The sequence below is a fragment of the Martes martes genome (genome assembly GCF_963455335.1).
Source record: "Martes martes genome assembly, chromosome: 1".
Taxonomy (NCBI): Eukaryota; Metazoa; Chordata; class Mammalia; order Carnivora; family Mustelidae; genus Martes; species Martes martes.
Window position 1 is genome coordinate 160129497 of NC_137888.1, and position 13912 is coordinate 160143408.

Below are 13912 nucleotides of genomic sequence, written 5' to 3' on the forward strand. Positions count from 1 at the left end.
GTCTTCCCAAGGGTTTCCACTCTAATGAGAACAGCAGACAATGTTTCCAGGATGACGTGAGGAAAACACTTTCCACTCACCCAGACCTGGATTTGGAAGCCAACCATGCTTGTCGCAGACAAGGCCTCACCCCAAACCCTCCACCACTGCCGCCAGCTGGTGCTTCCTCAGTGACTCCCAAGTGATAGGTGAGCAGGACCTTCCTCCTCAGCTGGGTGTCCCAAGGACAGCCTTAGGCTTTGTCTTAGAAAACTTCGGATTTCCGAGATGGCCTTGGGCCAGGGCACTGAGACCACAAGAGGGACGGGTTGGAGCCTGGCCCTGCAGAAGCCACCTGTTGGCGCTGCCCCCAGGCTGCCCCCAGACAGGGTGTGTGGCCCTCTGTCCCATGCTCCCTCCTGTCCCCTGGCCGCAGGAGCAAGCTCGGAGGCCCCAGGCGGGAGCCAGACAAGCAGCCACTGTGGAATGCTGAGGCAGGCAGGGGGCCGGGCTCTGACCTCCCAAACTTGAAACTCAAAGCTCTGACCCCCAGGGAGGCACCGCCCCCTTCCTCACTGCCAGGAATGTGGCTCTGGTACCAGGCTCTGCTCATCACGCTGCCAGGTGGGACCTTTGTGTAGCCACCCCTACACGTGGCCCCTCCCACCCTCAAGCCGCCAGAGGCCTCTGGGGAAAGAGTTCTTCCCCATTTGGTGCAGAAAAGGAGATGCAGTGTGACCAGCTGTCACACAGCCACTTTAGTGGCAGCGTTGGGACACAAAGTCCAAAGACACTGTTCCTGCCCCACATTCCCGCGAGGCTCTGGATCTGCCTGTGGGTACTTCTGTGAGTGGTATCGTTGGAACCAGGAATGAGGGGCTTAGGAAACCTGCCGCATTCCCGGGAGCTTCCCCATGCTGACCTCAGCTGGGAACCCAGAGGGAACCCGCCCTTGTCCGGGGCGTCCTCGGTCCCAGCTGGTGCCCCTGCTCCAGTCCTCTACCTGTTGACACCCCTGCCCCACGCCCCACCCCATCCTGCTCCTGCTGAAAGCCTGTCCTGGGCCCAAGTCCCAGTCAGGCTGAGAAGTCAAGAACTCAGGCGCAGTGGGGAAGACAGACGAGCCTCTGATCCCTGCCTGGAGAGGTAGCCCTCGTTCTAGGGAAGAGCATGGCTTGCTGAGGGCCAGGGCTGGGCATGTGATCACCGTCCAAGGATCAGCAAAAGCTCTAGTATGAACTTTAACACCCACCAGTGCCTGGTTCTGGAGAGTCCCAGGAGTGCCCCTTGGTGGCAATGTCTTCCTCACTCCCCTGCCCCAAACATTCTGTGGCTTTCCATCACCCTGTCCCAGAACCTTTGGCCAGCATACCTCCATATCACCCACTCCTTTCCACTCAACACACATCATTGAGCCCCTGGGGGTAAAGGGGTGAGGATTTGATTGTACTCTCGGAGAACTCATGCCCCAGCAATGTGTGTTCTGCAACATCTACTGAGCCTCCAGGCTCTCCCCAGTCTCTCTCAGTTTTTGTTGGCCTGGCAAATTTCTGTTCACCCTTCAAAGCCTGGCTCAATAAAGCTAGAAATGTCTAAATGCCCATCAGAAGGGGACTGGATAAATTCTGTTCTGGACTAGAACTTGGAGGACACTCCATCCAGGCTAGGAGAAGAATCTCCAAGATGTGCTTTTTTTTTTTTTTTTAAAGATCTTATTTATTTATTTGACAGAGATCACAAGTAGGCAGAGAGGCAGGCAGAGAGAGAGAGGAGGAAGCAGGCTCCCTGCTGAGCAGAGAGCCTGATGCGGGCCTCGATCCCAGGACCCTGGGATCATGACCTGAGCCGAAGGCAGAGGCTTTAACCCACTGAGCCACCCAGGTGCCCCCAAGATGTGCTATTGAGGGAGAAGAAAACTGCCAAGAAGCAGGAACAGTGTGTGCCACTCTGTGTTTAAGATGTTGGAGGGGGGTAGATCATGCATCGGGGACAGGTCTAGCAATTTCTCAGGAATCTGAACATACACCCTTCCTACCTACACCTGGCTCTTCCACTCCTGGGTATTTACCCAAGAGAAATAAAAATCTGTGCTTATACAAAGACTTCTGTGAGAATGTTTGGGGCACCTGGCTGGCTCAGAGACACCTCTTGATCTCTGGGTGGTTAAGTTCAAGCTCCACGTTGGGTGTAGAGATTACTTAAAAACAGTGTACATCGCATGCACATTCTTTAATACTGTTCGCTATTTTATGAGAATATATTTGATGAATATTGGAAAAGAATGAAAAAGAAGACAGGCATCTCTAACATTTTCCTCCTTAAAAGAAATAGCTTATTCGTGAAAGCTGAAAAGTGAGAATGGCCCAAACAGCCAATAGCAGCAGGTAAACGGAGGAGTAAAGGGTGATTCACCCAGACAGCGGCATCTCCAGAAATCAGGACAAACCGCTGATGCACACCGGAGCGTGGGTGAATCCCAGGAACAGGGGCCTGAGGGACTGAAAGGAACCAGTCACAAGACAGAGCACACACACCCCGCGATCCCAGTCCTAAGCAGTCCCAGAGCAGGGAAAGTTTATCTATGGTGAGAACATCCAGAACGGTTTCTCTCTCTCTCTCTCTGTCTCTCTCTCTCTGTCTCTGTCTCTAGTGTGTTTGAGGCTCTGAAGAGGCATCAGAGAGCTTTGTAGGGCAACAGTAACATCTTTGATAGGGGTTTGGATTTCATTTGTCAAAACTCAATGGATTGGTCCATTTAGGATTAGTGCATTTCACGGTGTATAAATTAAACCTTAAAAGGAAAACACGGGGTGCCTGGGTGTCTCAGATGGTTAAGCATTTGCCTTCAGCTCAGATAATGATCCCCGGGTCCTGGGATCGAGCCCAGCATCGCACTCCCTGCTTGGCAGGGAGCCTGTTTCTCCCTCTACCCCTCGTCCTGCTCATGCTCTCTTTCTCTCAAATAAATCTTTAAAAACACACACACACACACACACAAATACTGAACTCTAGGTCACTGTATGTATGCTACAGTATTTAGGCATGAGGTGTAATGGCTACAACTTGATTTGGAATGAATGAAAAAAGATTAGATGAAGTTGGAGGCAGGGAAGGCTGGAGAGTGTCTAGATGATGCGGGTAGTCACAGTACAGTTCCTGCAACTTTTTACATTTGAAATTTTTTCGTACACGTTGGGAAGCACACTATGCACATGGCACTGGCTTGTACACAGAGAACATCTCTGGAGGGTTACGCTGGTGTAAGGCGGGCTGCTTCTGGAGAGGGAAGACAGGATGGCTGAGGGCAGGGGGAGAGGAAGATTCTTTACTGTGCACTCCTTTTGTTTTTTACATTTTGAACCATGATCTAAATTATCCATTTAAATATATATGGATATATATTTTTTGTTGTTGTTATATATTTGTTATATATTGTTGTTATTATTAATCCCAGCTCAATAATCTTTCCCTGGCTGCCTTATTCCCACAGCCAATTTTGGACAGACACTCCCTCCCTGCCCGCCCTGGCCTTGGCCTCCATTGCAGGCAGGCAGGCTGGACAGCTGTGGGTCCGCTGGGATCTCGGACCCTAAGGCCAAGCCCACCACCCTCCAGACCGGGCACGCGGCGCCGGGCCCAGGGCCGAGAGGCGAGACGGTGGGCAGGCGCTGTGCGCATCTGGCCGCGCGAGGGCGCTATGGCTCCGCGGTCACGGGCGCAGCGGCGCGGTGGGGGGGCTCTCCGGAACGCCGGGAAGTGAAAAGGGAGAGGGACTGGCATTGTCCCCGCTGCCGTTCGCCCCTGAGACACCGCCGCCCACCAGACAGGCCGCAGCTGGGTCCCCCTCCCGCGCTGCCTTCGGTCACTCCGGCCACTCGGGCTTCCCGCCTCCTAGGCTCCCCGCCCCTGCTATCCCCGGCCTGGGGCGGCTGACCTCTCCCTGCGCTCCTGTCACCTCCTCTTGGAAGCCCTCCCAGCGCCTTTCTTAGCACCAGGCCCACGGCTCCTTCCTATCAGTTTATCGACGAGTGGGTGTCTCTGAGGCTGACTGTCCCAGGCGGCCTGGCTCTTTCCGCAGGAGAGGCGGGGGGCAGGACACCTCCGGTGCATCCGTGGACTTCGGCGCTGGCGGTCCGCCGGCTCTTCTCCGCAGGCACCTGGTGTGTGGAGGGCAGGGCAGACAGGATGAATGAACTCAGGACGCCGAGCTGAAGGCGGGGGGTCCTGGATTTGGGGTGTCGCTCGGGGGAGCGCTGGGAGTGTACCCTTCAGGCGCAGGGCTGATGCGGGAGGCGCAGGGGCAATCGCCAGCCTTACGATTTGTCCCCTGGGCCATGCGGATCTGCGCGAGCGTTTTGGGTTGGGGTCTGACTGGGTCACATCTGGGCGTTTCCAAAGATGGCTGGGACTGTGGGGATAGACCCGCAAGGGCCGAGGAGGCTGGTGGCCCTGGCGGCAGAGGCCTGGGCCAGGCAGGGGCAGGGAACAGAGGTCACATAACCTGCCCCCTCAACTCCCAGCCCGCCGTGCGCTAACAGCCGGGGTCACGCAGGCCCCTGTGTGACCGGGGCACGTGGGCCAGAGCAGGCCTTAGCGACACCTCTGTGCCCGCTGTGCACGTCCTTGCCCCAGCCCTCGTGACCGGGTCCCCCGCACGCGCGTCCTGGGTCCTGCCTGGGCCGGTGCAGATGCGCTACCAGCGTGTGCCCCCGACCCACACTCCGTCGCTCCTCGGTGACCCCAGCACCCCGGTAGGAGAGTGCGGTGTGCGGGACGCGAGGCCCATGGCAGGTGGCACGCCGGGCTTTAGGGGCCCCAGCCGGCAACACCCGCCTCTGCCACGCGTCCCTCCGCTGCGGGGTCCGCGCGCTCGCGCCCTCCCCGCCGCTGCCCGCGTCCCCATTAATCACGCGGCGCTGACGGCGCCGATCTGCGCGCGGGCGGCGTGACGGGGACGGTGACGGCGGGTGACGGAGCGGGCAATCGGCGGGCGCCCATCGGCCCATCTTATCGCGCCGGCCCAGCCGCCGCCCGCCGCGCGCCGCCCATTGATCGCGCCGGGCCGGGGCCGGGGGTCAGCGCGGGCCGGGCCGGCCTGACAACCGCATCCATCGCCGCCCAGACGCGCGCTGATGGCGGCACGGGCGGCGCGGCCCGGCCATTAATCACTGCGCCTGCCGCCGAGTGACGGGGAGGGGCGACGGGGCCAGCCGGGCCGACAGCCAGCCCCGCAGCCGGCCCACCCCTTCCCCGGCCCCCCGGCCCCCCGGCCCCCCGGCCCCGCTGCACGGCTGTCCCTGCACCCTGGGCTGCCCAGTCACCCTGCGCCGGCCTCCCGCAGGTCCCCGCGGACCAACCGTCCAGGGATGGATGGGAGGGGGAGGCCTGCTGAGTGCCCAGCAGGTGGGCCCAGGTGGATGGACCCCGGTCCGCTACCCGGCTGGACGGTTTCCCAGAGACCGAAAGGTAGGGTTGACCTGGTTGAGCGGTTGTCACTACAAGGGGGCAGCCATTTCTCCACTCCGGCTGCTCCCACCCTGGCTGGTCCTCTCTCAGGGGTTGGGGAGCCCAAGGGGCCCAGTGAGGGGCAGCATATTGTTTCTGGAAGTTGTGGACACCAAGGGAAAAGCGCGTGCCCTGACCCGCTCGGCTCCGGAGCTTGTTTGGCCCTGAACAGGGGCTGGTCCTTCTGGGTTTAACAGAAGGGTCCATCCACCTGGGATTTCTAGGCCTTTTCAAGGGGGCGGCCTGAGATGGGGAGGGGTGGCGCCTAGCCAGCTTCTGCCTCCTGTTGGACACACTGTGACCTTCTCTTTTCCCAGGAGGGATACGGATTGGGAGCTCCCTGAATTTTAATATCTGGAGTGACTGAGGCAAACACACACCACCTCACCATGTCCCCATACCCATCATCTACTGGGACAGACTGCCCCCATCTTCTAGAGGAGGAAACCAAAGCTCAGAGGACCAGAAGGGCCAAAGGCCTCATCAGGACCAAGGGCCAAACCCAATCAAAACCACATCCCTGTGTGCCATGTCCCCAGAACCCGCTTGCTCCTGTCTCCCACCTGTCCCCTGTCTGGGACCCCTCGAGCAGCTGCTGCTCAGGTGTGACCAGCTACCATCCCAGGGCTGGCCGTGGCAGGCACGAACCACCGGGTGACCGGTGTTTGCTGCTTTCCTGGCGGAAGCCTGCTGACTCTGAGGTCAGAGGATGGAGGCCAAAAGGGAGTCTGTCCTCACTGTTGTGCAGCTGTTTTATTAGAAAAACGTTGAGGAATGTTTGCTAACCAAGATGTCCCTTTCTGGTGTGACACCAGCATCTATCTATTCGGTTCTAAAAACACAGTATCCTATGAACCAATCTAGGGAGGGCACCCTAAGAGGTGTGATGGTACTTGGGAAGGTATTTGGGCTGAGAAGGAGGGGGACAAGCAGTCTTCCCAGCGAGGGCTGGGGACATTGTCTTTCAGGAGCCCTTCTGGCATTCACATGGCATCTCCAGCATCTCCAGGACCATTAGCACAGGACGGGGAGCTGGGATTTACATGCAAACACTCCTTCCCCTCAGCCACCCAACTGGCTTGCTGGGAGGCCCCCAGGAGAGTCCCAGCCCAGAGCTGGAATACCAGCCTCTTCTAGGACCAGCCCCCACCCTGACTCACTTTAATATTACCACAATTTTTCACGCTGGAGCTGAAATCGTGCAAAAAATGGGGCTGCTGTAATTGTTGTTAGATTGTGTGTCAGCCTGATAAGATGTAACAAATATTTTCCTCCCCACCAGGGTCTGTTTCCCTCTTGGTAATGGATGGAGAAACTTCTCATAGTCCGCGAGGGATCGGTCGTAAAAACTTCGCCTGGAAGATTAATGTAATAATCACAGGCCTTGCTGGAAAAAATAGGAGGAAAATTAAAATAACCCAACCTTCCTACCTATCCAGAACCATCTCCCTCACTGGAGCACAGATGAGTGAGGTGGGCAGGCTCCTGGGCACCGCCAAGGCCAAGATCCCAGAGGGCTGTGATCACACCCCCCCCCCATCCCTCCTCACTTGGACTGACTCTAGGACCTAATAGTTCTTGCCACACCTTAGGTGTCATTCTTCTTTTCTACCATAGCTTGGGTTGGGAGGCCAGAGGCCAGAGGCACAGGCACAAAGACAGAGGATCAGCCCTGACTTCAGGAAGCATCCCACCATCTCCCGACTGCACCCGGTCTCCCCCCACCCCCAACTCCCCCCAAGGCCCCATGCGGGCACCTCCCTCAGGGTCCAGGCCCACAGAAGATCCATTCTGACCACACAGCTTAGCTGGGGCCTTCCTGGGGATGAGTGTGGTCAGGGAACCCTTGGGGGGCTAGATGGACACCCATGTCAGCTCTCCTGCCTGGAGTGTTCTAGACATGCTCAGGTGGCTATCACTCATGGGACAACAGTTGTACCTGCCCCACAAGGCCCTCACGGCTGACTAGGATTAAAGCCCTGACTGGATCAAGATACCCATCTTGGTGGGTCCCCTCTCCTGTCCTCTGGTGGGCAGAAAGCCAATACTGAGCCTTCACTAAGGCACCGCTTCTGTGGCTAAGCCGGCCGACGAGGACTGGCCGGGGCAGGGGCAGAAAGCTGTGTTTACCCTACCAGGTGAGATGTCCCACTGAGGCATCTGTCCGTCAGGGCTGCCGCTGCCCCTTCCTCTCAAAGGGCTAAAAGCCCCACTCAGTGGACTAATCTGTCAAAGGAACACAGCAGCTAACCGGAAGAGCTCTCAAGGGTCGAAACCGAACCAATCGGAGCCACAGAACAGATAACATAGTACCAGATTATAACCCCAAGTATAAGATAAATATCCTAGATTCATCTGGATACAAGTGATTGAGTAAATACACAAATGGGAGCAAATGGGGAGACCAGTTACCTCCTGTGCAGAATGCCAAATAATTTATGCAGATGTCCAGCTCTCAGGAGCAGGGGCCTGGGTGGCTCAGTCGGTTAAGTGTCTGCCTTCAGCTCAGGTCACGATTTCAGGGTCGTGGATTGAGCTCAGTGGGGTGTCTGCATCTGCTTCTCCCTCTACCCCTCCCCCCTTGTCATGCATGCACGCTCTCTCTCAATAAATCTTTAAAAAAAAAAAAAAAAAGCGGGAGATGGAGCACAACTCCCTAGCCTTACATGTGAGCTGTGCTTAGTGACTCCTTCCAAAGAGGACACTACGGAGTGCGCACATGACCACAGCCAGGTGACTGCGGCCAGCCATCTACAAGGGAAGGTCACGCCGACGCATGCCCGTGGTGCAGTGTGATGGCAATGGCACTGCACCTCTGTGGTCTGCCACCAAGAACCCAAAACCCCAAGAGACCGTGAGGGATATATCAAACCAACTGTGCTGTGGGATATCCGACAGGACACCCAACCGGCACGCTGCTCTCCGTCAAGGTAGTGAAAACAAGGAGCGTGTAAGGAACTGTCCAAGCCAAGAGCAACTGAAGGAGGTGTAAGGGCGACATGTACCGTGGCGTCCTTGGCGGGATCCCGGGCCAGAGGAGGCTATTCCGGAACCCAAGAAGGGTGAGTGAGGTACAACATACGAACACTGGCTCCCTAGCTGGGACGAGGTGCCATCCAGCCCTGTAGGATGTTAACATTAAGGAAATCGGTGAGGGGGGGCTGGGAGCTCCCTATTCTACCTTCACAACAACTCGGGGCCTCTAAAACTGTGCTAAAGTGCAGTCTATTTGTAAGAAAAAATTACGAGACAAGTCATCAAAATAACCTCGATTTATTAGAAAACATGCCAGGTGAGGCAGGGTTCCTTCAAAGCAACCGCAGAAGTTAGGATAATTTAAAAAGCAACCCTCTCCACACCGAGCAGGTGCTGCCCGTCATGGCCGAAGGGGACAGCCCGCGCACAGAGCCAGCCTCCTGCTCGCAGATGGCACCCCGCCAGGCATGCCCGGAGTCTCTCGAAGAACACCCAGGCCATCTCACTTCATGTACTTATCCTGCTGGTCAGCCAGGATTTTGGCCGAGGACTTGGCATCATAGAAGAGCTCGCTAATCTCCTCGACGTGCTCTTTCTCAATACTGTCCTTCCCATTGATCTTGGCCAGCAAGTTGGCTGGGGTCAGCAGCTGCACCGAGTACCTAAAGTGATGGGGGCCAAAGGCAGGGGTGAGACAGGGCCACAGGTGGGAGCCCTCTCACCACACCCGCAGGACCTGCCACGGTGACCCCATGAGAGGAGGGAAGTCACCAGCACGACACATCCTGGCCCCTAAATCTCTGTCAGCCTCAAAGTCCCCCGTAACTGCAGTAACAGCCCTGCTCTTTCGGGAGATGGCAGGAGCCCCAGCCGGCTCAGCCGGTAAAGTGTGCGGCTCTCGATCCCGGCATTGTGAGTTCGAGCCCCATATAGCTGGTAGAGATTACTTAAAAACAAAATCTTTCTGGGATGCCTGGGTGGCTCAGTTGGCTAAACGTCTCTCTTGATGTCAGCTCAGGTCTTGGTCTCAGGGTCATGAGCTCGAGCCCTATGTTGGGCTCCACACTGGGCATGGAACCTACTTAGAAAAGTAAATAAAATCTTTTTTTTAAAAAGGAGGGGGGAACCACAGACTGTGGGCACACAGGTGCAGGCCAGGAATGCTAAGGCCCAGACCCAGCACATGGCAGGCAAATGAACACACAGCCAACTAAAAGCACGTTCCCCACACGAAGGCATGAAATTCCAGGAGTTCTCAGAGTACCGCTCCACCCAAATGAAATGGCTCGCAGTTCTGCTTCGACCTTGGAGCAACCAACAGACTCAAAGGGAAACAGAACTAGGGACTGGTTAAGGGCTGGGAGGTCACGGTTTCAGAAGCACTAAGATGGACACCATGTAGGCAGTGGGCTTTGGACCACTGGTGAACAGTTAGGAGAGCAATCTGTGCCCACACTCGTCCTTCCCCCTCACCTGCACCCTCTCCTTGCCCCCCCCACAGCCTGGAGAAGAGCCCCAGGTAGGGACCAAGCAGCGCCTGGCCGGTGAGCCGTATGCCTTGGACCCTGATCTCTGGGTCGTCCGTCGCCTCCACCAAGGAAGCTAGCAAGCTCTCCACACAGGGGAGTGTGTGCTGCAGGACAAGGGGACCTAACCCGTTACTCTAGCTCTATGAGCACCTTCACCGGAATATCCTGCATTCGAAATCACAGTGCCCAAGACAAGCCCCATCAGAGCAGTGAGGACAGATGTGGTCCTGTGCCCTTGAGAGAGGGACCTGCCTTTATGTCCCAGAATGGGCCCCCTGGTGGCTCCCCCAGGGCCCTAGGGCAGGCCCCAGCAGGTAGGAGGCAGGTGGGGAGCAGCTCCAGGCAGACACGCTCACCTCAGAGTCGTCTTGGTACCGATCTCCCCCAGGTGGTTCAGCGCCTCCTCGCTGATGTTGATTCCTTCTGTCTGGGCTCGGATTTTAATGATCTTTTGGAGGAGAGAGACTATGATCAACAGCAACTGGCCTCGAGTGTCCCCTTTATCAAGTGCTTTAAAAGCGACCTTGTCCCATATGTCTTGTCCCGCACCACCGATGCCAAAGAGGCCCAAACCTCTGGAGGGGCAGAGAGCTGGCCTCCGCCTGGGGCTGCTGGCCTGGCACACCTCGGGGCGCAAGCCACCCCCACAGCCCTTGTGAAGAGCTCACAGCTGGGGCTGGCAGTGCCTAGACGGCGGCTGGTACCCCTGGAGGTGTGCACCAGGGGGGCTCAGCTCCCGTCTCTCCAGCCTCCCTGATGCAGTCCCAGGATCTGGAGAACACAGGCCCCTCCGAAACCTGCCTCCCTCCGGGGCTCTAACCTTCCTCCCTAGCCTGGGCACCACCACCTATGAGCACTCAGGCAGGAAGAGACATTTTTTATTTGCTTGATAAATACGATGGTTAAATAAATCAAAAAAGTTACTTTTAAAGATTTACCAGCCCTCATAACATCACCGGGAGATATCTAATCTCTCACGGAGAGGCTGACGCTCGCTGCGGTGTGAGGATCCCGGGGAAGCTGGAGGGGAGGCAGGCTAGCGGCGGGGCGGCGGTAACACACACGGCCCGGGATCCTGCGGGCGCGCCAGCGCTGAGTGATAAGGGGCAGCTGGGATAATGATGTTGTGTGTTGGGGAGCCGAGATAACTCGAGGACTTCGAGCCTCATATAATACAGGAATTTTTCACTTTGGCAGCTTCGTAAACAAGATATCAAGAAGCCCTTGTTTAAATTAAAGCCATAAAAACAGCCGAGGTAGAGGCATAGGAAATGGGAAAGACTGAGCCCTCGGCTAAAGCCTTGTAAGGGGCAGAAAGGGAGGGGCGGTTTAGGAGTCGGACTCCTCACACCCGGCCCGTGGCTCTGGGGCAGAGACCCGCTGGCAGTTTAGCACCTGGGAACTCCATTGAGGGCACCTCGCAGGTCAGCTGCCATGACCGGGAAAAGTCGTGCTCCCGAGGGAAGCCGGGTCCCACAGAACTGGACCAGGCCAGGGGCCACACGAGCCAGGGAAGGTGGCCTGTCTGCCGCCAGCCGCTGGTGCCACCAGGGCAGAGGGCAGGTAGTCCTAGGGAGGTTTCATTCGGTCCAAAGAGACTCCAAACTTAGACTTCTGTATGAAATGTCCCAATTTCTAAATGTTGGCAACTTGAGTCATTCACAATCACAGCACTGGCTACACAGAACTTCTCACTCAGCCAGTGGGCTGCTGGCATCTGACCTCCAGCGAAAGACTCTGTTGTGCGTGAGGAGTTCCGCCATCTAGGGGATAAAGCTAAATGCCGCTGAGAAGAGGGAAGTTAGGGGATGGGCATAAGGATGGCGCAGAACGCGGAGCAGGAAGAGCAATCCCTGCTCCTGGCTCCAGCCGCAGGAGGCCTCTGGCCACGACAGCCAGAGCCAGGCAGATCTGGGCTCTAACAGAAAAGGGCTTTTCCCTGACAGCTGGGGATTAAGGAAGCCTCCCGGTCCTGCCAAGAAAAATGTCCCAGGGGGGGCCTTCGGAAACTCTAGGGAGATGCAAATACTGAATCAGGAAGCCTTCAGTATTACTGAGGGGAGTACATTCAGTGATACTGAAGGGGAGAGCTTCAGCCCAGAGCATCTGGCCTTCAGCAAGTTGCACAGCATTCAAAGTCGGGCTTCAGGAATGTCAGGGCTGCTCTCTCTCTCTTGAGAGAGAGAGAGAGAGCAGGTCAGAGCAATCCCAAGAGCTTCTGCTTCAGACTGCTCGGAAACGGACAGTTCATAAATTAGATCTTTAATCATTTAATAACCTGCAGGGATAGTTTATGAGGGTGTCGGTACTGATGGCAGAGTACACAAGTTACATTTACTTTGTTTCTTTAAAAACCTACCCAGGCTAAGTAAAAATGCTGAGGTTATCCCTTGAACCCACCAGAAAAAAGCAACGTGCGTCCTGGCAGCTGGTCTGACCTCTGCTCACCCAAGAGAAAGCCTAGAAGAGGCCCTCATGACTCCGCCAAGAAGGGAACCAGTCCAGGAGCCAGAGGCACAGCACAGAACATTCCAGGACAGCTCGGACCCAGTGCTCCAGGGTCGAGTGGAGGCAACAAAGGTGAACTGGCTCTGCGCGGGGTCCTAGCTCTGCAGCTTATCTCTGTGACCATAGGACCCTCACTGTATGGGAGCCTCAAAGCCTGCTTACTGGGAGCTGCTGTAAGGCCCCCAGAGGGTGACAGTGAAAACCTATAAGCCATTAGTAGCTGTAATAACTGCGCTGGGACAAAGGACGGCCAGCCCGGTCCCCTCCCTCAGTTACTGTCACTTAGTCCTCACAACAACCTGGGAAAGAGAAAGCAGACCTTCCGGAGGATGAAGAAGGCCAAGGGTCACAGAGATGCACCAACAGCTGAAGTCACTCGGCCACGAAGCACCTCGAGCAGGTGGGGCTGCCTCTCCTGGCCGGACAACACGGGGCTCTTGTCCCCACAGTAAGGACGGGGGTGGCAATCGACTTTTCCTTTGCTTCTGCCTCCGCTTCTGTTCAGCGAATGCCTTGCCTTCAACCCAGTTTTCACCCAGGAGCCGGAGACCACAATCTGGTGACAGGGCCCCAGTCATGGACACTCTGTCCCAAACGTGCCCGCGGCCACCCTGCACTACTACCACTCTGGCGGTCTCCAGCTCCCTATATCACCATGGCACTTGGCAGGTGCTGGTCAACAAACGTCCGAGGGGCCAGGCTGGGGGTCCACAGTGAGCAGGGGGGCCACCAAGGAGTGCCCTGGAGAGGCCCTCAGAGCTCCAAAAGAAAAGGCCCTGCTGACAAACTGCCACAGGGAGACCACCCCCCAACTGAGCTATTTCTAGCAGGTGGGAGCTGGTGATGCAGTGATGAAGAACATGGGCTTCCAGACCAGGCAGCCTGGGCCCCAGTTTGTCAGTCCTGTCACTTACTGGCCACTGACAAGCTTTATGAACTTGGGCAGACAAGTGGGCCTCGGGTTCTGCATCCTCATCCTTAACAGTGACAGTGCTAACAGCTCCCAACTCACAGGCACTGGGATCGAATGGAATCCTTCTGGCCAAGCGTGTCCACAGGCCCGGCATGATATCCAACAAAGAGGGCCTGCGCTCTGTGAGAGGAGAGGGTGCAGGCAGGGCCCGCTGAGACTTAGTACAGCGCTGGTCCACCTGGTCTGTGGCCACAGTGAGAGACCCGTGCTGGCAGCGAGACTCTCCGGCACAAGGGCGGGCAGGGCAGGGCAAGAGCACGGCAGTGCTGCCCCAGTGGGACAGCAACCTAGGGCGCAACCCACTGCTGGGCATATGGCCTGGGCTCCGCACCCAGGACTTGCCACTCAGGGACTGAGCCATCCACAGGAAGAGAGGGGATCCAGGACTACCTGGCAGTACCAGGAAGGGGACTAGAAATCTAACTATAAAGCACCTGGGCAC

The 13912-nt window shown here is 56.8% G+C and overlaps 1 protein-coding gene across 1 annotated transcript in view; it reads right to left on the reverse strand.

The window, feature by feature from the left end:
* Nucleotides 1-8741: 8741 nt before the first annotated feature.
* Nucleotides 8742-13912, reverse strand: part of RUVBL1 (RuvB like AAA ATPase 1) — a 44537-nt gene continuing 39366 nt past the window's right edge. The window contains exons 10-11 of the mRNA XM_080826591.1: nt 10346-10437; nt 8742-9122 (exon numbers count right to left, since the gene is read on the reverse strand). Coding sequence (XP_080682717.1) covers nt 8963-9122; nt 10346-10437 — 252 coding nt within the window. The 3' untranslated portion in view covers nt 8742-8962. The remainder of the gene's footprint in view (nt 9123-10345; nt 10438-13912) is intronic.